Source organism: Schistocerca americana, chromosome X (assembly GCF_021461395.2).
Source record: "Schistocerca americana isolate TAMUIC-IGC-003095 chromosome X, iqSchAmer2.1, whole genome shotgun sequence".
Classification (NCBI taxonomy): domain Eukaryota; kingdom Metazoa; phylum Arthropoda; class Insecta; order Orthoptera; family Acrididae; genus Schistocerca; species Schistocerca americana.
Window position 1 is genome coordinate 776,914,140 of NC_060130.1, and position 26,347 is coordinate 776,940,486.

General features: G+C 38.5%; 1 protein-coding gene across 2 annotated transcripts in view; it reads right to left on the bottom strand.

The window, feature by feature from the left end:
* The window catches only part of LOC124556314, a 226,203-nt gene that overhangs the window by 7,144 nt on the left and 192,712 nt on the right, over positions 1-26,347 (bottom strand). For both annotated transcript variants that reach the window (XM_047130287.1, XM_047130286.1), the window contains 5 exons: positions 21,803-21,953; positions 21,171-21,336; positions 20,978-21,087; positions 18,806-19,793; positions 2,404-2,509 (listed from right to left, as the gene is read on the bottom strand). In XM_047130287.1, the coding sequence (XP_046986243.1) occupies positions 2,404-2,509; positions 18,806-19,793; positions 20,978-21,087; positions 21,171-21,336; positions 21,803-21,953 (1,521 nt within the window). The remainder of the gene's footprint in view (positions 1-2,403; positions 2,510-18,805; positions 19,794-20,977; positions 21,088-21,170; positions 21,337-21,802; positions 21,954-26,347) is intronic.

Below are 26,347 nucleotides of genomic sequence, written 5' to 3' on the forward strand. Positions count from 1 at the left end.
TTAAAGAAGAATGGAGAAACTGGTAAAAGCTGACCTTGGGGAAGAACAGTTTGGATTCCACAAAAATGTGGGACATGTTAGGCAATACTGACTCTATGATTTCTCAGAGAAGATAGGTTAAGGAATGGCGAACTGATGTTTATAGCATTTGTAGACTTAGAGAAAGCTTCTGACAGCTTGACTGGAGTACTCTCTTTGAAATTCCAAGTGAAGTAGGAGTAAAATACAGGAAGCAAAAGGCTATTTACAACTTGTATAGAAACCACATGGCAGCTATAAGAGTCAAAGGGCATGAAAGGAAAGCAGTGGTTGAGAAGGGAGTGAGGCAGGGTTGTAGCCTATCCCCAATGTTATTTAATCTATCCACTGAGAAAGCAGTAAAGGAAGCCAAAGAAAAATTTGGAGTAGGAATTAAAGTTGAGAGAGAAGAAATAAAAACTCTGAAGTTTGCCTATGACATTGTAATTCTGTCAGAGACAGAAAAGGACTTGGAAGAGCATTTGAATGGAGTTGACAGTGTCTTGAAAGGAGGATACAAGATGAACATCAACAATAGCAAAATGAGGATAATGAAATGTAGTTGAATTAAATCCTGTAATGCTGAGGGAATTAGATTAGGAAATGAGACACTGAGAGACACTGAAAGTAGTAGATGAGTTTTGCTATTTGGGCAGAAAAATAACTGATGATGGCCAAAGTAGAGAGGATATAAAATGTAGACTGGCAATGGCAAGAAAAGCTTTCCTAAACAAGAGAAATCTGTTAGCATCAAGCATAGATTTAAGTGTCAGGAAGTCTTTTCTGAAAGTATTTGTATGGAATTTTGCCCTATGGAAGTGACACATGGATGATTAACAGTTTAGGCAAGAAGAGAACAGAGGCTTTTGAAATGTGGTGCTACACAACAATGCTGAAGATTTGATCGGCAGATCACATAACTAATGAGGAGGTACTGAATAGAACTGGGGAGAAAAGAAATTTGTGGCACAACCTGAATATAAGAAGGTATTGGTCAGTAGGACACATTCAGAGATGTCAAGGGATCACCAATTTATCACTAGAGGAAAGTGTGGGGGGTAAAACTCATAGAGGGAGACCAAGAGATGAATACAGTAACTCAGAGATGAAGAGGCTTGCACAGGATAGAGTAGCATGGAGAACCACATCACACCAGACTTCAGACTGAAGACCACAACAACAACAAGCCACAAGTGCTTTTACTACTCTACTCTAAGGGAAGTAAGTTCTTTCACAAAGTTTAACAGATGTATCAACGAATACTTATTTTCCAACTTGTTTTGGGAGTCTTTATCTTCTTGTGTCAAGTGAAGCAACAGCACTTAAAATAGATAGCCATGACAGTGGAGTGCATTTTATTGTTAAAAAAAGTTGGTATTTTGAGCTGAGATATGTATACATTTTAGGAATGGTAACATCACAATTTTGACCATCTTTATGAGTCACTGTAGAAAAATAAGGCATAGAATTTTGAACTGGTAGAATTAAGCAATCTGTTCTGAAGTGTTAGTGAGTATATCATTTCACTTGTGAACTTAATTTTGAAATGTGTTTCCCAGTAGCCCCTTGACCATGCAGCTTTCTCTGCCATAATTTCAATGATACTGCCTTCTAGTTCATTGTGAAGGAAGGCCTGGTTTTTCTCAGAGGTTATCAAAATCATTCTTTTGTTGCCTTAACCAAGATATATTCAAAATTTACTGCTACATTTTCAAAGCATTCCTTCAGTTAGGAAGCTACTGATGATAGTATTGATCATCACATTCTGTTTCCTGAGTAGTTTGGGTTTTTATGCTTGAATGAGTATAGCTGATTTTTGTTGACAAATTTTTCCTTTTGTAAATTTTCATTTCTTAATTTAAAAATTTCAGTACATGTTTTCCTATTTTCTGAAATTCATTTCTTATAAGTTTGTCATGCAGAAATTTTGTGTCTTTATTTCAGGCTACAAAGTAGACATTGTAGATTCTACGTGGGATACTTCATATTCTTCTCTAATAATAGCACCTACAAATACAAGCAATTTTAACTGTGGGATAGGAAGAAAGTGAAAAATTATGTAAATCTCCTACAACTATTTTCTTGTATTGTATCAGTGTTTTTGAATAGCTATTTCTTTAATTGTGTAGGAGGTGATGACTGGCAGTGACTAGAGTAATTCAAAGATCTGTCTATGTTACAGTCATACAATGGGAAAATAGAAAAAAGTTAAGAAATTATGCATAATTATTTGGAAATAGTATTTCCACATCTGTTCATTTCAATGAATTTTTCCCTATATTTACAGAAATTGTCATTCTGCATGCAGACTACAACTATCATTCACTTATACTGTGTGTCCACGTGTAAAATGCAGAAGTACGACTTAACACAGAAGTACTATACCTTGCAAGGCTTTCACTGTCTGATGTAGACTCATCCTCTGCAGTAAGGTAATTAAGTGATTTTTCAAGTGGCGATGGAACTTTCTTTGTTGTTGTGGTAGACACATCTGAAAAAGGTGTAAATGTAAAATTAGTACAGTTATGCATGAGAAATAAATTTCATTCTTAACATTGAATGACGAGAAATGCACCAGTGGGTAACGCACAATTTGTGTACAACTGTGAAGTCTGAATTCCAGCCTAAGGGATATAATTAATGTCTTAATTCTATCAATATGACACACTGTGTGGGAATGAACTGGCTGTGCATTTGCTAGAAGAACCAGTGTAAAAACAAAATTAGATATGGCCTTGGGCCTTGTATTATTTCTTTGTACATGTTACAAGTTGGTTTACATAACTGCATATTTACCATTTAGGAGAGGGTTGTTCAACAGTGAATAATTTTATGTCAGTTGGCATGATTCACAATAGCACATTTATGCTTCATCAAGACAAAATGAATATGGTAAAATTAAGATCTTCAACTGTTTCCCAGTAACTGGTAGATTTGGGATATCCTTTGCTAACAGAATGCAACAAACTTCAAGAAACTGTTCTGACTTCGAGCCTTAGCTCATGCAGGCTGAGTGGAATGCATTTTACTGAAGCTGCACCATCTACAGAGAGAAAAAACATAACCAATACATGAAAGTCAGTAAAAGCTAAAATGAGGAACTAAATCCATGAGTTTTTCTGGTACCAATACGTTTTTTGGCAGTGTTGATACCTAAATGAAAAAACTCAACATACAAGTAGTTTTTTAACTCATCAAAAAAATCACACCCCAACCATAACTTCAGGTGTAGGTCTAACAAGTCTAGCACACAAACAGGTTGGTTGCAGACCCTCAACTGGCCTCCTCCTAACCAACACTTGGCCATCACTGGCACCAAGGGACCTCCTCCTAACCAACACTTGGCCATCACTGGCACCAAGGGACCTCCTCCTAACCAACACTTGGCCATCACTGGCACCAAGGGGCCTCCTCCTAACCAACACTTGGCCATCACTGGCACCAAGGGGCCTCCTCCTAACCAACACTTGGCCATCACTGGCACCAAGGGGCCTCCTCCTAACCAACACTTGGCCATCACTGGCATCAAGGGGCCTCCTCCTAACCAACACTTGGCCATCACTGGCACCAAGGGGCCTCCTCCTAACCAACACTTGGCCATCACTTGCACCAAGGGACCTCCTCCTAACCAACACTTGGCCATCACTGGCACCAAGGGACCTACTCCTAACCAACACTTGGCCATCACTGGCACCAAGGGGCCTCCTCCTAACCAACACTTGGCCATCACTGGCACCAAGGGACCTCCTCCTAACCAACACTTGGCCATCACTGGCACCAAGGGGCCTCCTCCTAACCAACACTTGACCATCACTGGCACCAAGGCATTTCCTCAACTCTCTGTCAAGCATGAGTAACAGATGTACAATATTTGATGGGATATGTGATTTTAATAAAAGGGAAAAGATGAACCATGTATTGAAGACTTGTTACTGACATGAAACTCACTAAAAGAATCAAAAGTATTCTGTAGAATTTAAAGAAATGCTGTATCATTAGTATGAAGTTAGAAACAGATAAAATTCAGTCTAGGAACAACAAGTCATCACTGAAAGGCACACTTATAGTGTTTTGGACTTGTCACTGCTCCAAATAGAGCCAAATGCCAGAAAATTCTGATGGAAGTTAAAGACTGAAAGGATGTACATATGTTCATATTACAGACAACACAATGACATTTGGACACACCCATAAAGAAGGCAATCTCTGCTGAAATACAAAACTTTTGTTTTCTTTGAGGCAGGGATAACTCTTACATACACACTCATTATTCTGTGAATGGTGAAGAGAGTAGTGGCTAAGGGTGCACAGAGTGGAAAGGCACATGGAGGAGCAGAAGATACTGAATGGTTTCAGATAGGGGAGTGCACTGATGGAGGAATGTCATGAGGGAATACACTTGTGACTTGTGAAGCTGACCTAAAAAGACTGTATTACATTTAAACACATTAGTTAACTGCTTGAGTAATGAGTGGAACTTCTTTCAGAAATGTAAAAGTGCAAAATTTCTCTCATCTTGTTCTAGATGTAGTTTTTTAGAACAACAGATTTGCAATTGTTATATCAGCTCTAACAGATACGGTGCTCAGATTGCATACAGTGAAAATGGATCATTCTTGCTGGATTGTTTTATGTCCTATCAATGTTGCTATCAAAGGATTTTTTTTATCTATTACTCATAGGAGTTGTTTAACTCACTTCTCACTGAAAAAAGTGGAAATTGATTCTACACTGTAAAATCAAAATTCATCATATTTGTTCTGTAAATCTACCCTACAGACCATAGACTTACTTGGAGCCGCACTCAAGATATTATGGCTATACAGTGAGTGGATATGGCACACCAAGCTTCTGCATTGAGGATGCTACTGACACGTAACTCTGGCCTCAGCTGCCAGCACCACCAACAACAGCTTTAATGGGCAAACCGTGTAGCTACAACATCAAAATTAAGGCAACTGCACAGTCTAACCACAAAAATGTTGTGATTATTGTGAATGCCATTATACCATCCTTTTTATTTTCCACTTGATATTGCTTGTGAACTCTGTATGGGATTGGACTGTTCCCCAGTTTGATACTACTTCACTGATGTTGGATTATTATTTGCTATGGCCATTGACTTTTCCAAGTGCCTCTTTAACAAGACCTTGTACCTGATGATGATGATGATGATGACGATGAATATGACAACATAGTAATCATGTTATTATTTTGTTTGACTCTATTCCTCCCTTGGGGCCTGTGTTCAGCTTAAACTATAGAGTAGAGCTTGGCACAACTCTAAGGTGCAACTGTGTACAAACTTTAACACATTTGTTTATGCTATCGACAAATCAAAACACAGCACAGATGCAGGAATTCCTAAAATGTTGAGAGAAATGTCAACTGCAACGACAAATAATACTTTCTACAACAGCAAAATCAACAACTATAACAGCAAAAAACAGTGACAGAAAACTATGAACCAAAACCCAGCACTTCTATAAGCCCAGAGCCTCATCCTGAAACAGATGGTTTGAGCTCATATCAGTATCGATAAAGTCCACATTTTCATGCAAGTGAAATCTCAAATTTTGAGCTTAAGCATACTTACTTGTTGTTTTCTAATTCAAAAATTTATAAATGGCATCATTTTCACATTTAGTAGCCAGTCCAAGCATTTTAAGTTGGAGTTGTCATTTCGGATGAGTAGATTGTCACCAATCATATTCCAACACTATGGTTTTCCTGCCCCTAGATTCTGAGGTTCAAGCCCAAATTTTAACCCCTCTTTAAAAGAATTCTTAATTATAGCAACAATCCACAAAATGCCACTATTACCTCAGAGAAAAATGTCTACTGAACGTGAAGTGGGAAAAGTTCATGAACAGTACAGGCCTATTAATAAGCAATCATCATGCAGTTTGAGTTCTTCAAGTAACGGCTCGCCTACAGGGATGGATAAAACAGTGGTACACCAAAAACACAACACATTACCATGCCTAATACTGTGTAGGAAAACCGTTGGCATTCAAAACAGCTTCTGGTCATTTCAAAATTGATAAATACAGGTCCTGTATGGTTAAACAGCTTCTGGTCATTTCAAAATTGATAAATACGGGTCCTGTATGGTTTTCAATGGAATCTTATACCATTCTTCCTGTAAAATAGTGGCAAGTTCAGATAATGATGATGGAGGTCGATAGTGATCATGCATCCTTCTCTTCAAAAGTAGGCCACGAAGTCTCAATAATATTGTGACATGGTGACTGCTGTGGCCAGGGGAGATGCAAAGATACATCCCCATGCTCACAAAACCAATCCTGAACGATGCGAGATGCATGGAACATAGCATCAGTATTTGGAAGCAAACATTGTACCTTGGGATAAACCTGATCAGCCAAAAAGGTGACATAATCCTTGAGAGCAATGCGGTGTTGCTGAGGAACCATGGGCCCTGTGGAATACCAAGATATGGCTCCCCAACCCATCACCGAACCCCTGAAATGTTTCACTCTTGGAATGGAAATTCAGTCAGAAGTTGGAAACAGTGTGAAAAAACCTATTGCGATCAAATGACATTCTTCCATTGCTTCCTGGCCTAGGTTTTGCAGCTTCAGCACCACATTTTCCTGTTTTAGTCTTTGCATCAGTGATGAGTGGTTCTGGAATTCCATCTCATCCTGCAATTCCCTGCTTATGGAGCTCTCTTCATGTTGTTTTGGTACTGACAGGGTTCACAAGTATGACATTCAGTTCTGCAGCAACCTTTACAGCTGTCATCCTCTTATTTTTCATTGCAATGCTCTTCATTGACTGTCCATCACAATCACTCAACAAACATTTTTGTCTACGCTGTGAATAGCTGCCTTCCTCATATGCGGTATAAATTTTTGATATGGTGCCACCTGAAACACTAAACACTTTGATTCCCTTGGTTATGGAAGCATCCACTATAAGAGCACCAACAATTAGCCATATTTGAATTCACTTAGCCCCGATGTAATGCACTCATAACTACACAGAACACTGTTCTGATGATGACCAGCACTTGCAATATTGAGGACATTGCAAAGGTGCAGTTTATAGTCAGATACAACAATGCAACCTGCAGGCCTGGTTAGGATCTGCACTTATATTCCAGCATGCATTTCTCATGGTATTTCAATCTTTTCATCCAATCCCTGTAGGTTGACATGGAGCCTAACCTCTTCACATCATTCAAAACAGTAACAATCTCATGCATTGCCTGAATCAGATGATAGTTTAAACAAGCGTAAAGTAACTAGGAATTTGGTAAGAACTGATTCAAGATGCACAACTGCAATAATTTTCTTTAACAATGTGAAATCTGTTTTCTATGGAGAAAACTTAATCACACTGCTGTAGTGCCTAAAAGTCATCTACGGTACACTGGCCCACTTTTGTCATACCAAATATCATAAGCAAACACAATTCTAGTGGTGCATTACTAAACATCATCCACTCTCACTAAACTGATGTTCTCCTTGACAATGTAGGATACTGAAGTACGGTTGCTGTTTGATACAAACGCATCCAACATGTGAGTTAACGAGCATTTTGCTCTCACTTAAGTATGTGGCCGAAAGAGTCAGCCTTCAGGAATTGTGAAACAAACCCTGCTATCTAGGACTGTGTGCCACAAAGAGCACAGATTCACCACGAGATGGGGAAATTCACAGGCATCTATTGTGCTGAATGAGGCCTAAGAACTGTAGAGTGCGAGTGAGACAGACGAGAACCTATGTCATAGGAAAACCCCGTAGAAGCTGTTTGTGGCCAGGGAGACATACCAGTGTTAAATATGGTTGACCTAAGATTGGCCATAAAGGGAAACATTTAGGAAAACTATTTAATTCTGTAGTAATTCAGGGAATGATGCCACAGTAATTTTGATCTACCATCCTTCATATATTTTCATTGTGATCCCAATAAAATTTGAACATTGATTGTATCTATAATAGTTTAGGATTTTCTGTTAAATTGATATTAACAAGTTTTGTAACAAAGACCTGAACACTAAAATCTGAATGCTTTGGTCGATCTTAATGATTAACATTTCATATAGAAGCGCATCATTAAAATGACAAATGTTGTAAATATCAACTCTGTAACTTTATTTATTTAAAAGATATAAGAAATTTCGATTATCTGCATTTTCAGTTAAGCAGCAGATCATCATTTCCTCCACACAAAACACATTGAATGATGACAGCATGACACCGTATTGAATCATTAGGTAATAGACTATTTGTTGTAAAGTTTAGTGCATAAAAGTTACTTCTGTTCATTATTTATTTGTCAGAAAGCACATTGGTGCAAAGCTACTTCCATGACATTCAAAGTTAAGAAGGAAATTATATTGGTTTTATGTAAAAGAATTTAACATTTATTATGTAATGGACATTATTGTTACTTCATTTAGAACATGAAAGTGGTCAAGCTTTGATTATTTAAATATGTTAAAATGAAAAATAACGTAGAATAAGCTGTAGCCAATCAGATGGATGGCTTCAGGAAAGGGAACTGCACTAGTCTGTTGAGCGAGGATGTTTGGCGCATGGGAAATTCAGCCGGGGGCGGGCAGAGGACAGTGCAGGTGGAAATGCGAAAGCAGATGGTCGGTCTTTAGGTAGCTAGGAAGTGAAACAACTTCGAAAATTTTACATTGTGTGGTACTGCATGACTTAGTCTCTGAACGGTGAGCATCTGTGCGCCTGATATGAACTCTATTTTTTCAATTAGTTAACAAGGTGGAGTATTGCACTTGTAATTCACAATGCAATTGTGAATGATTGAACCATGTCAAATGGATATGCACTTCAGTGTAATAGTAATTCTAAATACGACCACTTCCACTATTAGTTTGCTTTCTGAATAAACATTATTATAACCAGATTGCAACTGTGTGGCCTACGTGATTTATGGGTCGTTAATTTAGCTCCCGATATTATTATTACTGTTGTTATATGTTATAATAATGCCTTGAAGAGGCACTCCATCTTCAGGCCATGAGTGGCCTACCGAGACCATCTGACAGCCGTGTCATCCTCAGTGGAGGATGCGGATAGGAAGGGCATGGGGTCAGCACACCGCTCTCCTGGCCATTATGATGGTATTGTTGACCGAAGCCACTACTATTCGGTCGAGTAGCTCCTCAATTGGCATCATGCGGCTGAGTGCACCCCAAAAAATGGCAAAATGGCAAGTGCCGACCACACCCGACAGCGCTTAACTTCGGTGATCTCACAGGAACCGATGTACCCACTGCGGCAATGCCGTTGCCATAATAATGTTTTGTTGTTGTTGTGGTCTTCAGTCCTGAGACTGGTTTGATGCAATTCTCCATGCTACTCTATCCTGTGCAAGCTTCTTCATCTCCCAGCACCTACTGCAACCTACATCCTTCTGAATCTGCTTGGTGTATTCATCTCTTGGTCTCCCTCTACGATTTTTACCCTCCACACTGCCCTCCAATACTAAATTGGTGATCCCTTGATGCCTCAGAACATGTCCTACCAACCAATCCCTTCTTCTAGTCAAGCTGTTCCACAAACATCTCCTCTCCCCAATCCTATTCAACACCTCCTCATTAGTTATGTGATCTACCCATCTAATCTTCAGCATTCTTCTGTAGCACCACATTTTGAAAGCTTCTATTCTCTTCTTGTCTAAACTATTTATCGTCCACGTTTCACTTCCATACATGGCTACACTTCATACAAATACTTTCAGAAACAACTTCCTGACACTTAAATCTATACTCGATGTTAACAAATTTCTCTTCTTCAGAAACGCTTTCCTTCCCATTGCCGGTCTACATTTTATATCCTCTCTACTTCGACCATCATCAGTTATTTTGCTCCCCAAATAGCAAAACTCCTTTACTACTTTAAGTGTCTCATTTCCTAATCTAATACCCTGAACATCACCTGACTTAATTCGACTACATTCCATTATCCTCATTTTGCTTTTGTTGATGTTCGTCTTATATCCTCCCTTTAAGACACTATTCATTCCATTCAACTGGTCTTCCAAGTCCTTTGCTGTCTCTGACAGAATTACAATGTCATCGGCGAACCTCAAAGTTTTTTATTTCTTCTCCATTGATTTTAATACCTACTCAGAATTTTTCTTTTGTTTCCTTCACTGCTTGCTCAATATACAGATTGAATAACATCAGGGAGAGGCTACAACCCTGTCTCACTCCCTTCCCAACCACTGCTTCCCTTTCATGCCCCTCAACTCTTATAACTGCCATTTGGTTTCTATACAAATTGTAAATAGCCTTTCGCTCCCTATATTTTACCCCTGCCACCTTCATGAAAGAGAGTATTCCAGTCAACATTGTCAAAAGCTTTCTCTAAGTCTACAAATGCTAGAAACGTAGGTTTGCCTTTCCTTAATCTAGCTTCTAAGATAAGCCGTAGGGTCAGTATTGCCTCATGTGTCCCAATATTTCTACAGAATCCAAACTGATCTTCCCCAAGGTCGGCTTCTACAATTTTTTCCATTCGTTTGTAAAGAATTCGGGTTAGTATTTTGCAGCCCTGACTTATTAAACTGATAGTTCGGTAATTTTCACATCTGTCAACACCTGCTTTCTTTGGGATTGGAATTATTACATTCTTCTTGAAGTCTGAGGGTATTTCGCCTGTCTCATACATCTTGCTCAGCAGATGGTAGAGGTTTGTCAGGAATGGGTCTCCCAAGGCCGTCAGTAGTTCTAATGGAATGTTGTCTACTCCAGGGGCCTTGTTTCGACTTAGGTCTTTCAGTGCTCTGTCAAACTCTTCACGCAGTATCATATCTCCCATTTCATCTTCATCTACAGCCTCTTCCATTTCCATAATATTGTCCTCAAGTACATCGCCCTTGTATAGACCCCTCTATATACTCCTTCCACCTTTCTGCTTTCCCTTCTTTGCTTAGAACTGGGTTTCCATCTGAGCTCTTGATATTCATACAAGTGGTTCTCTTTTCTCCAAAGGTCTTTTTAATTTTCCTGTAGGCAGTATCTATCTTACCCCTACTGAGATAAGCCTCTGCATCCTTACATTTATCCTCTAGCCATCCCTGCTTAGCCATTTTGCACTTCCTGTTGATCTCATTTTTGAGACGTTTGTATTCCTTTTTGCCTGCTTCAATACAATGTTTTATGTTTCATAAAATTTTGCAAACTTGCCATCAGCTAGGCAATCTAACCAAAGGGTCACACATGTCTAATTTAGGGTGTGTAATGCAATATGTGTGGTTCAACCCCTAGACGAGTTTGAACCAAGACATTTCGACGACAAGGAACCGCATGTGAGCCCGAACATCTTTGTGATGTTAGCTCATAAAAATATCAGTGCATCTGATGTCTTTTATTGCAGCTTGCAGCTGGATTAGTCCAGCACTCATTCTCATAGCAATCGGTTTCATTGAAAGGACAAATTACAGTCCTATCTATGTACAAAAAGGTCTGTCATGAGTGAATGTTATTGTTTGTGGCAGATTTACAGCCTCAAATATTTTAGTTCTAATTTTGAAGCACATATCTCTCTAAAATAATCTGCAGGCCTGATCTAATCTGTTCTCCAAGATGACTTCAGAAACATCTAGACCATTGAAACTCACAACAAGCCATTTCATCCTTTCCTTTTGGCCAATGCGCTACTTCATTATCTATTATTAATAAATTTAGTAAGCCATTACAAATTTGTGGTGATGTTAAATATAGTTAATACACAACCAGAAGTCAGCACATGTGCCATGCCAAGTTCTCACAAAGTAATGTGGAAATACTTTTTAATGGTGACTTATTTGATGCATGCTTGAAACTTGCTCTTGATGAAGAATGAAGAATAATAATGGTGATCAATATAACTTTCATATTGTAGCACTACAACTTCCCGCCCTTTAGAATTACAATTACCAGTGTTCATGGAATTTTCTAGCAATACGTAGAACACAAAAATTGTTATGATCATGAACTATCTGGGTAACATTACGGTAAAAGAATTAACTCAGAAATACCACATAAAGAATCTATAGACATTATTCAGCATCTTATATCAGAATGATTTTAATTGTACTTTAAATAACTACACTTCTACTAAACCGACAGTGAACCATTTCAGCCTCACTCAACACAAATATGGGGTCAAGCCAACTCAACAGCAAACAGTCTTCCTCTAACATCAGAGACCTGTGTCACGCCTAAGTGAAATGAATTATCCAGTTCAAAAAAAGTTTTTTACCAACTGCATGTATGTCAACATGTGCGTGCTTAGATTTAAAGGGAGAAGGGAATAAAGAAATAAGCCCTATGAAAAAAAAAAACAGTTTCACAGTAAAATAAAACAAAACAGTAGCCAAACTGAAGACAATATGTTCAAAAATGCATGCGTTGGCACATCTGTGAAATAAAAATCTGCTGCTGGATAACATTCAATACCACATTGTTCCACCCCACTTATTCTAACATGCTTGGATCCTCTGTGGCCTGGTGTCCACAAGGTGGTGGAGACACTGTGGTTAAGCTTGTTCCATCTTCAACAATAGCCCTCTTCTTATCTTCCAGTATCTGGGGAGGTTTCCTAGGACAATACACTGCAAGTTTCAACTGGTTCCAAGCATGCTCAATTGGGTTAATGCCAACAGGCTTTGCATGCCATCCCATTTGGTTTATTCCTGCCTATTGTAGTAAGGTGTTGAAAAGGTGGGTGTGGTGCACTCATGCAGTACTGTCTTGAAAGATTAACTTAGCGCTAGTATACTGAATGTAAAGCTGCACAACAGTCGAAGGATCCTGTCTCAAAAAGGCATAGTCTCAAATTACCCTCAATATTGATGTGAGGCATGCAACACCTGTATATGGTACTACCCCAAAGCATGACTGACTTGCCTCCCTGATTAACATGTGCAACTACATGCCTCAGACTTGCATTGGTACATGGTTGCCACCACACTCTTCTACAAGGACCATCAGGTGTCAGACAAAACCTCCACATTTGATGTTACCCAGTCACCATTAATACATGTTTTCTGGCCAACTTCTTTACACTGGGGGTTTGTATTTTTTTATTTTTTTTATTTTCATAATGACTGCCTAAGAGGCCAAATCGATCGTTTGGAGATGATTGTGTACTGTTTAGGTCAACACAGTCCTACAGTTGCCTCTAAAAGTGTTCTCCTTGGGAAACTTAGAAGCTATAATTTGTAGAAAGTAGTCATCAGCTGGTGTTGTTGACCACTATAAGGCAGATTTTCAATGTACTGTGCCTCACATAGTTGCTTAATGTTCAATTTATATCACTGGTGTGTATGTCATTTCTGTGAGAAATTTCTCAAGCTGATAACCCTTTTTGCTGTAAAGTGACAATGCATTCACCATCATCTGAATTATAAAAGATCATTACAAATGTGTTGGCAAACTGGACAACGTACACAAGCCACATTGTTCTGTTCATGATTGGAGAGACAGGATATTCTACTGAATAGGTCACAGAGAATGGCAGATCTTCTCTGTGGCGCTCAAGTATAACACCTTATGTGCCATAAAGATCAGTTATAGTTGTGGCAAATGGAAGGCATCTCAGCCCCATCCTTGCTGCTTCATCATGACCATAAGCAGTCCGTGCAGTATATAGGCCACAACTGCCACCTCCACAGTACACACAAAACCTCAATAAAATGGATAAATGCTCCGCAAGAACAGCCCCTTGCATCAGAGCTATCCAAATTCAAGGCCTCAAGGGGGCAGATCTAGGTGTTGATGGAGATTGGACCTGCCCCTCTGTGTCATCCTCTACTGATGCCCCCAGCACGCCCAGCTGCAGTATTGAACCAGTAGGCTGCATTCTCAGACATAGAGCTATCTGTCAAAAAGCAAATTCCTTACAGTAGGATAATTATTGATCACTGGTCTAAGTTTCATTCTGGACATTGCCATCCATCAAATCTACCCACCAAGCCTCTACATCAAAGGCACTACCAAACTAACTCCAGCTTCTGCTGCTCTGTCAGTGATAGCTTTGGCAGGCAACAGCTCTGGTAACAGTGCTGAAATGAAGGAGACTGCACTGCCTAATCATATCAGTGCTGTGTTGAGTGCAACCGCCCTCATATTTTCCTGTCAACTTCTCATTTCATCACTGCTCACGGACTGTTTGGTTTGTGGGGCGCTCAACTGTGCAGTCTTCAGCACCCGTACAAATTCCCAATTTTTACACAGTCCACTTTTTTACTCAGTCCAATCTAGACACTGTCACGAGTGATGATGATGATGTTTATGAGGACGATGAAATGATGAGGACAACACAAACACCCAATCCCCGAGAAGAAAAAATCCCCAACATGGCCAGGAATCAAACCCAGGACCCCTTGATCTAGAGGCAGCAATGCTAGTCACTAGACCACGAGCTCTCATGGACTGTGTATATGATTTTATACCACTATATCTTGACAGTGTTTCACTGGTGTTGAATTATTTGCTATGAACATTGACTTCTCTGTTAGTCCCTTTTCCATCTGGCACTCGCGTGACAATGGCCTCAGTGATAATATTCTTATTTTGTGTGACTATATTTGCTCCACTGGAGCCTGTCTTTGACTTAAGCAATGATGACAACAATATATTTGCTCCACTGGAGCCTGTCTTTGACTTAAACAATGACAACAACAACAACAACATTACAATGAAAATCAGAATCTTATGTTTATAAATACATCTGGGAATGTTATGTGAGATAGCCAATGGTACTAAAATGCATAATTAGAAAAGGAAGACAGTAACAGATCAGCCTGATAGACATCAAGTTATCTCAGACTTGTGACCACCACACCTAACATAAGTCTGTTAATTTATCATTGTAACAACATGACTTCCATAATGAATGACTAAGCAACACTACACTGCATAGAAACAGTGTTTCTTCGGCACTTGGAAGTGAATATGTGAGTATGATGGCACTGTTTTATCCACGTCAGATAAATGACAGGGGGGATTACAGTGCACTGCTTTGATCTGAAAAACATTTACTTTCAATGCATGTTTGAGTGTAGTCATAGACCAACTTAGTCAATAATGGTGCATTAGCTATGCATCAATGGGATTCTTATCTAATCCAGCTTTGGATTTCAAAAGGGAGATTCAAGTGAGGTAGCTGTTTAAATTTTCATTAAGTTCAAACAAACATTTTAAATGATAATGTATCACCAGCTCACATATTCAGCAAATTATTCTAGACATTTGACTGTGTCACTCACAGCATTCTACTTAAGATGTTATTGTTTTATGGAATACACATTCCCTCCCCCTCCAGTTTATTCTTTACTTCTGGTTTATTTCTTGCTTCTGAAATGCAATGTAAGAAACTACATTGGGCAGTTGAAGCATAAAGGTAAGGTGAAAAACTCTTGGTCTGGTACAACAGTTGTGTGATCGACAACTACATTTTGTATGTTTCTACACGTTGTAAAATCCCACAAATCAAGTGCGTATTTTGTATGGACAATAATTTGATCCATATAGCACCATAAAGTAGTCATATTGTGGTGTTTATTTCCACTGGAGAAAATTGAATACCATGCTGTTATAAAATTCTCTGTTTTGGAGACTTTATTGTTAATTTAAAAGCCATTCAAAGGTTGTGAAGTTTGTAAGGGTTCTTCTCCTGCAATGTCATCACTTCACACTTGGGCAACTGAATTCAAATGTGGCCCTGCTTCTTGTGAAGATGATACACATGAAGGATGCCTGAAAGCTGCAACTACAGATAAAAACCTCAAAAATTACACAATATAGTAATGGATAAAAGTATATGATATAGCTGCCATCATAAGCACAGAGAAAATGGTGTGGTAAATTTTACTGTGCTCCATTGGAAGGAAACTATATTTTATACTCAAATGAAGTTAACATTTTGTATTAATATAATGATTTCTAACAATGAATATGAACATTTGGTTACTGATATGTATATTGGTGGACTGTATGATTACACTTACGTTTAAGGCTATGGTTTGAAAATCAATGTGATGGTCTGAAATCTGAATCTAGTTGCCACAAAGGAAATTACTATTATCACAGCTGTGATGGATATTGAAAAAAAAAAGAAAATATTTAACACCTAATTAACTGGTCCTATCCTCCATCATTTTGGAATTTCATATACCCTTGTATCTGTTGAACACCTGCCATCCAGGATCACACACTGGATTCTATTACTTAAGATCTTGCCCAGCCACTCGCATATCTGAGAACCTATTCCATATGCTCAGACCTTCCTAAACAGTCTACAATGGAGCACTATGTCAATGCTTTCTAGAAATCTAGGAACATGGAATCTGATTGTTGGCCTTACTCCCTGGTTTACAAGATATATTGAGAGAAAAGAGAAAGCTGAGTTTTGTGTGAGCAATGCTTTTTCAATCTGTGCTGATTTGTGTACAGAAGCTTCACTGTCTCAAGTTCTTACGGCATTTATTAACAATTCTGTCAACAGTTGTAGTATCTATATTGGGCAACTATTTTTGAACCTTACAGGTTCATTTTCAAGCCTGGTCTACTGAAGCTGCACTGACAGTGCCTGATCTTAATAATAAAAATCAAAGTGGCACCACATGCTTGATAAATGTTTGATGAATGATTGTCACAATCCAAACATGCCTCTTACCGAGTCAAGTACAGTTTGATTTTGACCTGGTAAGAGGCATGTGTGGATTCTGGCATTCATTCTGCAAACATTTATCAAGCATGTGTTGCCACTTTGACGTTTATTATTAAGATCAAACACTGTCAGTGCAGACTCAGCAGGCCAGACTTGAAAATGAAACTGTAAGATTTGAAACTAGTTGCCTGGCATAAATACTGTAACTGCTGAAAGAACCATTAATAAACATTTTAAGGAATTTAATACAGTTTCTGGTTCCCTGTCAACAAAATTTCAAAAGTGAAGACTCAAGGAAATTTATTGTTTTCAGACTTAGAATAAATTCAAAAATTCTGCAGCAAACTAACATTAAGGATATCAGCCTCTAATTTTGTGAGTTTCTCCTTTTACTCTTCTCATATGGAAGAGTCATCTGCGCTTTTTCTGGTGCCTCAGGACTTTGCACCAGACGAGAGATTCACAATTAATGCAAGCTTAGTTAGGGACCAATGCTGAAAAGTATTCTCTGTAGAACCAAAATGGGATTCCATCTGGACTTGCTGACTTATTTGTTTCAACTCTTTCAGTTGCTTCTTAACATGAGGGACATCTATTTTTGTGTCTTACATATGGGAGTCTGTGTGATGGTCAAATGATGAGATGTCTGTACGATCCTCACCAGAAATGCTATCCTCTGACTTCACCTGTTTCTGTAATTATATCTGTGGTTTGAAAACAATCTGCACCCAATAAGGAAGCTATGGTAAGCATAGATGGGTATATTTCAGACCTCACAGAATTACTCTTAATGAGTAGAATAAAGTCACTGCAAAAGCATTTGAGCAGCCACATAGACCTCAATGGGGAGTACATAAAAAATAATAGCATTTTTGAGCAATGAAACACATTCTTTCAGTGCCAAAACTTTTCACCTATGCCTTGTAATTCATAGAGGGACACAAATCATCTGCACAAAATGAAATTGGAATGGCCACTGAACTGGGTACAATCAACGATACATTACTGTTCTTCCTTGATGTTAACAATTTGTAATTTTTTGTGAATCGGGAGATAGAATTACTCATGTTTTGTCAATGATGAATGGATTATTTTTTTAAAGTGACTAACTAATTTTGCTCCAGTGACCACCTTTACACTTAGAGAAAGTACACATCATACAATTTTGTAATGTGAAAAACACCACACAATGATTAACACAGTAGACCAACAAGAAATAATAATTGAGATAGAAAGTTCTCAGGTCTTGGGCATACCTACTGATGAAAACTTAAATAACTAAACATTAAACTTATCAGCATATTTAAGTTTAGGTATTTTTGGTGTAAGACTACCAACATTCAACACAAAAAGATCAGTGATGTCCTATGGGATAATGCTTTAGCGAAGCTACTGAATGTGGCAAAATTTATTGATTGTGCACAACAAAGTAATTGGAATTATAGATTTAGTTCCCACAACTGCAGCTTGGAGGTCTGTGCTTAAGCAGTTGAAAATGTTAACCACAGCATCACTGTTAATTTACTCAATACTGAAATGTTTCGTTGACAATGATTCTGAGACAGAGAGGAATAGAGAACATCACCAATACAAAACTAAAAGAAGGCATTATCTGCACTTCTCTGTAGTGAATGCAACATAGGCACAGAAGGGAGTGATATACAAAGCCATAAAACTTTTTGGCACTCTAAAAATGAAAATAAAATATCTGACAAACAGTAAAAGTATTTTCAAGTCAAAGTTGTTTTTCCAAGGTAACTGTTCCAATACATAGAAAAATTACTGAACAAAAATAAAAAGTCATCTATAAACCTATAAGTCAGCAGTATTTAGCTTAACATTACATTTATGTAATAAATGTGTAAAAAAGATTACTAAATTGATTGATCCTACAAAATAAATGGTAAATATGTGATATAGAATGCACACCTCACTGACCTAAACAAACCAAGACTACGACTAATATTGAATTACAACATTACCCTCACATATTACTGTTGCATGGAAGCTTAAAGGATGTTCTATATGGTACTGCGAAGACAATGGCATGTTTCATGTAGTATTTAATCAAGACTGTTGTAAAATATAAATTCTGACTCAAAGCACATATTTTAGAATAAATACACTACCTGTAGCAGTAGTTTCTGTATCTTCCTCCACAGTTTCACTTGGTGCCTCACTTGTTCTTCTTTCTGTTAATGATGAGATATTCAGCATCATCATGCCATGTGACAATAGTTCCTTGACCTTTTCAGTAGTAGGTCCACTCCACAGCAATGTGTCTAAGCTCTGTCGACGGTTAAGATTACTCATGTCTCCTTCAGTCACTGTACTTGAACGTGTTGTAAATCGAGTTAAGCTACTATCTAATTTTGACTTAACAGGTGAATTTTGAGTAGCTTTGTCCAATGAAACTGCTCTAAACAGACTTGGAACACCTGACTTTATTATGTGTGCTGGGGATGGTACCTTCCCTGCCAAGAGTGGATGTTGTTCCGGAGATTTTGCTTCAGCACTTTCAGTCCAACACTTCTTGATGGGAGATGAATGACGTGAAAATTTCATTACAGATTCTTGTTTTGATGAGCCCTGTGGTGCAAAATGGTTCTGTTGGACAAATCGTACAGCTTCAATGCTTTTGAGTGGTTGCTGACTTTCATTATCTGCTATGGGTAAAACTGGAGTATAGTTACTCTCCACAGATTTTGCAGCAGATCCCATTTTGACAAATGGCTGGGAGATTTCTTCTGGTGAATGTTCCAGACTAATCTCAGTCCAGACCTGGTCATCTGAAGTATTCTCAGGCAGTAAAGTTGTTTCAGAAGAACTCTCTATCTCATGAGGTCTCATTAATATGTTACTGTCTTCATCACTTTCCGAAACTTCAAAACCTGAGAGTGTTCTATTTTTTGACTGTGTATTGGGTGAGTTACTTTCCGAAACCTTTGAATTGATCTTGGTAACCATGTGCCTTGGAGACAATGATGTAGATTGTAAGGTGTTTTGTGACTGTATAGCTAGTTCGGCCATTGGTTTTCCATTTACAGACTGTTCAACATTTCTGTTTGGAGTGCCCAAATATTCTGACATCTGGGAATGTATCATATCTTTTTCTGCCTGAAACAGAAACAAAAGCAACATGTTTCACAGAAGAGGAAATGGCCTTTACACAGTTCATATTAATGGATGTACTAATCTCTGGTTCACCTAAACAGATATAATACATAAATTTGTATTTTTTAAAAATTACGTTTCATGTTGCTGAAGTCAAAGTGATGGTGGATTTAATTAGTTGAATGATTTGAAGAAAATAGTTTATCTATCATCTACTGACACAACACATTCTTTTCAAGCAAAAAATATTACATACACTGTTTTAGTGTGGTATAAATTGAAAACAACAGTTTATGTTGTTGAATGCAAGAAAAAAACAAAATCAAATTTCAGATGTCAGCCACATTAGTGCCATTCTTCTCCTACTCATTGTCATACATTCAACAAAATGAGAGTATATGTCTACATCCTGCTACCTTCGACCCACCACCCCAACCAACCACAGTCCACATCCACCTGCACATTATGTGCTTAACAAATGAGCATAAAGTTCCCAAGGCACTTTTGTTCAAATGGTTCAAATGGCTCTAAGCACTATGGGACTTAACATCTGAGGTCATCAGTCCCCTAGACTTAGAACTACTGAAACCTAACCAACCCAAGGACATCATACACATCCATGCCCAAGGCAGGATTCGAATCTGCGACCGTAGCAGCAGCGCGGTTCCGGACTGAAGCGCCTAGAACTGCTTGGCACCAATTTTGTAACTTTGAATAAAACTGCATGAAAACTTAATGGGTAGATCAAATCTTGCTGAGTACATTTGAACATCAACAACAAAAACAACAATACATTCAGAGCAAGTGCTTTGCAAACAGTTCAATACAAAGTGTGAATGATATTCACAGCAGCCTCAGGAAGTTAGATTACTTCAAAATGAATTACATTTTCTCTCAGATAATAGCAAATGGCTCCTCTGCTGCTTTTATCTTTTTGAAATATGAAATGAGTAAGAAAGAATGGCACTGCTGTTAAAATGCTACAGATAAATGATTTTTGTTTATATTTCTGAAATATTCTGAATATTGTAATCAATAGGAATGTACCATTTTTGATTAAGGAACTGGTTGTGGCTTTGATCAAAGAATAACATAAAACATTTCTCTTTACATAACTATTAGGTAATCTGCATTAAGTATGGACATGTATTCAGTATGCAAGCCACTGAAATAGAAATAAAAATTACCTTAGATACTATAGGTGCAGCTTTTGGCCCTAACTTGTCAGGTAGCTTAAGAAATTCATCACCCGAGTCAGAATCAGGAGGTCCTGTGCCAGTGGAATCTGACCATACATCTGCATAAAAGAAATCACAGTATGGTAAGTACTGATAATGCTTTACAAAAATATTACAAAATTAATGTGTTCTTGCAACTGACCTGTGTCAGTAGCAGATGATGAACTGAGGACAGGTGGTAGTACTCCACCTGGATGACCTTCGATCTTTTCACCAGGTCTCTCAGGAGAGGTAAGTAATGGAACTGGAGAATCTGAGCCAACACCAGAGCCCCTTGCTCCTAGTGGATCTCCACTATACTTGCGAGTCTGTAAATAACAATCAATAAATACAGACAGAAAGAAAGCTATAAATTCACAATAAGAGTGGGCAAGTGTTGGCAGAAATGTGGACAAACTGAAGTATGGGAAAGGGCACTATAAGAACAAGATGAAACTGAATATCACTATGTAAGTTCACTCGAAAAGTCACACTCTGAATCCTCCCACAAAGTTCTGTTATTTAATGTGATTATTACTATAATAGATGATATCATATACAGTGTTATAGAGAAATTGCACAAATTCAACATTCCAGTCATTCTTTTACATAATGTGCTTTCCAGAGTGATAAAAAAGACATTTATAAGCAGAAGCTATAAATATGTTGCCTTACTAACAATCTCCAGATGATTTCAAGATAATTGGTTTTCAAGAAAGAATCTCTCTCTTGCTCTCTATGTCTCCCTCTGTGAATGTGTGTGTATACATGTGTTTACATGAAATATTTACTTACCCTATGAATTTCATCACTGATTTGCTCCAGGTTACGTAGTGCCTCTGCATAATTCATTTTTGCTTGGCCTACTTGCTTTTCTAGACTCTTGACACGCTTCTTTTGCTCTTCCAATAACTGATTGAACTGGGCTTTCATTTCAAAGTATGGCCTGACAAGAGTAACAAAAAAATATGTATATCACATTGTTTCAAAATAAATTATTCATATAAAAAATTCTGTTTTGTTTACTTAGGATCTACAGCATCATAAATTGGATATCTGCAAAATGCTTTAGAGTCTTTTTTAACTAAAACTATTAAGAAGTAATTTTTCCTTTATTTGTTTGTGATAATTAAACTAAAATCTACAAGTCTTCCAGAAACAGCTAATTTTGACGTCTATGTCCATTTTCAATTGGGCAATATGTGCAAATAGTTGAGAAGTATTCATATAATGTCCAAATTGCATCTTCAACTGTATACAAATGAATGAACTGCTTGTACATATACTGAAGTTGATTAGCAGCAAACAGAGCATTTCCATAGTTAAACACTAGCACAGAGGTTACAGCAAGGCTGCATTCAAATAACAACTGTTGCTATACTTAAATGTCTATTTGATGGCAGTAAAATGTACATTAACAAACTGTTGTAACCCATAGGGCTACCATCCACTTTGGTGGGCATCAGACACACCAGACTTCACAATGACCACCTATTTATGCAGCTGCTTCAAGCTGCTCAGTCTCCTTTGTCTTTACACACAGTACTGTGCACTTACCATTCTCTACATAAGAAACTATTTGCTGTTATGCTAAATTATTTGGACTGTGTACTACACTTGCAACTCTTTTATTGAATTTAAACTGTAAAATATATGAGTTAACTGAATTACCACCCTATTTTTATGTTGCTAGCTACAATGTAAGTGCCAATGATAGTGGTCAAACTTAGTGCTATGTTGTGGTTGGTTGGTTGATTTGAGGGAGGGGAGCAAATAGTGAGATCATCAGTGCCATTGGGTTATGGAAGGTTGAGGAAGGAAGTCAGCCACGCCCTTTATGAGGAACCATCCCAGAATTTGCCTGAAACAATTTAGAAAAATCGCAGAAAACCTAACTCAGGATGGCCGGATGCAGGTATGAAACATCGTCCTCCTGAATGCGAGTCCAGTGTGCTAACCACTGCGCTACCTCACTCAGGATGGCCGGATGCGGGTTTGAAACATCATCCTCCTGAATGCGAGTCCAGTGTGCTAACCACTGCACTATTTCGCTTGGTGCTATGTTGTGCAAACTTGGACTCAGCACAGCATCAACCACTGTCAGGCTTGTCCATGGAGGCCATTTTTCAGCATTTTCTGAGACAGCTGTTGGAAGGATGGAAGCACCAGAAAGCTCTTTTCACAAAATTGCTTTTAAATCAGACAGAAACACATGCACCACTGTTCCCGCCATATGATGAAACAATTGAAGAGTGGAGTGTGTATGAGAAGTGACTCTGGCAGCGTTTTGCCACACTGAAGGAGGTAACAGACCCTGCTACTGATAAATCCTTCTTTTTTCCTTGGATTCTGCCCCCAACATACTGGTTGCTTTGCAAGCTTGCTCTCCACCCCACCATACATACACACACATGCACACACACCGATCTGGCCCAGCTAAATTTTGAGGAAATGTGTGCTCTCTTAAATGCCCATTTTCACAGGCATTGTCAAATTATATTGTCACAAATGAAGTTCTATCAATGTCAAAGACAGTCCAACCAGTTATACCATTTGTGGGCAGTGAACTACAGGGTCTCAGTAGAAAGTGCCATTTCATTATTCCCAATGCTAAGGAATCATATGTTCAGTCATACCCAGACTGTTTTCACAAGCCTTCTCATAATAACTGCTCAAAAAGGTGGGCACAATGTGTCACTTGTAATAAAGATGGACATCTCACTTCTGTATGTTGAGCCTCCTCGTTCCAGCACTTCCCTTGGTATGAATGAATGGCTGTTAATGTAATCACCTTGGAATGGCACAATGCAATGGTGGTGCCCAAGAAACTGTTCATTATGCTTGCCATGTGCAACAGATACATGTGACAATTATTGAACTATATGAAGAAACAGGTAAATTAGTTACAAACTATGGTGTGCACACACTTTATTCAACATGTAAACATCACTTCAGATATTCAGATTTTGGTTATGACATGTATGATGTCTGCCATCATTGGTGATGATGTGGTGCAGACAAATAGCAAAATTTTGCATGACCTACTGAAGTATTGGAAAATCTATGCTGTCAATGACCTCCTGAATGGCTGTTTTCAGCTCAGCAATGGTTTTGGGGTTATTGCTTGTCTTTACTCCAGTCCCCAAAAAACTAGTCACATGTGTTCAGATCCCAAGAATATGGCGGCCAATCGAGGCCCATGCCAGTGGCCTCTGGGTACTCCAGAGCCAGAATGCTGTTCCCAAAGTGCTCCTCCAGGACATCAAATGCTCTCCTGCTTTGATGAGGTTGAGCTCTGTCTTGCATGAATGACATCCTGTCAAAATGAGTGTCACTTTGGGTAATGGGGATGAAATAATCTTAAAAAACCTTCACGTAGCATTCGGTAGTCACAGTTCCATCAAGGAATAGCACACCGATTATGGACACTGCACACCATACAGTCACCCATTGAGGGTGAAGAGATGTCTCAATTGCAAAATGCGAAATCTCAGTCTCCCAGATGTGATGATATTGCTTATTGACAAACCCATCCAAATGAAAATGGGCTTCATCGCTAAACCAAACCATTCTCACATCAACGTCCTGTTTGTCAATTCTGTCGACAATGGTGTTGGTAAAACAGAACTGCTGTTCCACAGCCCTGGTGCTCAATGGCTGATGGGTTTAAATTTTGTATGGGAAGAGATGTATGTCTTCATCGACAATTTGTCGCAATGTCTTCTGGTTGATTCCCACTTGTTGTGCAGCTCATCTGATTGATTTCATGAGGCAGGTTTGAAACACAGCGCATGTCTTCCATTACCAACACTGTCATCACAAACACTACCCATTCTCTCAAACTTGCGAATCAAATTCTTATTGTTAGCACACTTGCACCAGTTGCTTCAGCTTGAACTCAGTTGCAAACTTCCTTTGAGCTGCAGTTTGGCTTTTATTGCTTGCGTAGTAGGCCTTCACAAGTGCTATATGCTCAGGCACACTGTAGTGTGACATTTTCATTTGCAAATGGTTGACAACAAAAAGGCACATGCACTGGTGACATCTTCGACAACTGCCGATATTTTGATAGGTGCTTACCCAGTCAGTTTCAATGCACAAATGCACCAAGAAAGCACTGTACAAATTTAAATTTTCTTGCAGCATTTGTGCCTTGAAAATGACTGGGTGTGCACCTGTTGAAATATCATCAGTTGTCAAAGATGTCATCCGGCTACATTCCCATAAATTATTTGAACAGTACAAGCATTGATTAGCTGTCATGCGTTTCTCTCCAAATCAGATCCACAGCAATCATAAACTTATTAAATTTCTGAATAGACTGCATTATTCCATATAAAGATTAACCAATTTTCATCACATGGTCATTTATGAACATGCGTACAAATCAAACAGCACAGACCAAAACCAAATTTTCCCTTCCGATACACAGTCATTATTTTGTCTGTGCCATGTGATAAGTTTTTAGGCAGACTTCAGAATGAACATCAGGTAAAGTCAGGTGACTATTATCTCAAATAAACTGACTTATCTCAAGAAACAGACTGCGTACACATTCAAAAGACTTGTTTTAATGGGTGACCTGTGTTTCTTTCAAAGTGAAAAGCTAGTCCATTTGTGCAAGCCCAGTTAATCACATTTATGAAAACATAGTCCGCGGCTCGTGGTCTTGTGGTAGCGTTCTCACTTCCCGTGCACGGGGTCCCGGGTTCGATTCCCGGCAGGGTCAGGGATTTTCTCTGCCTCGAGATGACTGGGTGTTGTGTGTCTTTCATCATCATTTCATCCTCATTCACTTGCAAGTCGCCGTAGTGGCGTTAAAGAACTTGTGGAGCGGCGGCCAAACCGCCCCGCGAGGTGTCTCCTGGCCACCATTGCCATACGCTCATTATTATTATTATGAAAACATAATTTACTGTTGTCCTTGTTTATACATATTTTATCAGCTTTGTAATGTACATCTTCTGCCAATAGCCCTAATTCTGCCATATGATGCACATAATCTTGTTTATCATTAACAATGAGAAAGTACTGGGCCTGGATTCCAGCCATGTAGAAAGTCTTTTGAAATTCTCATTGTGCATATGATGTGGTGCTCCTCTGTGAATTGCTTTACAAAGCAATGATAACATTTTGTGTGTTATTCCTTGAAAAATAACCAGTCTTTTCTGAATCAGGTCTTCAATAAAACACTGCTTTTATCGTATAAATTTATGGCTGCCAATTAAATGCCTTTGATAAGATGAAGAACACTGGTGATGTTTTACCATCTAATTATTTTATTGTCATAACTTAATGCCATGTCTCAGGAATCATGAGGAACAGGCTGATGATCAGCAG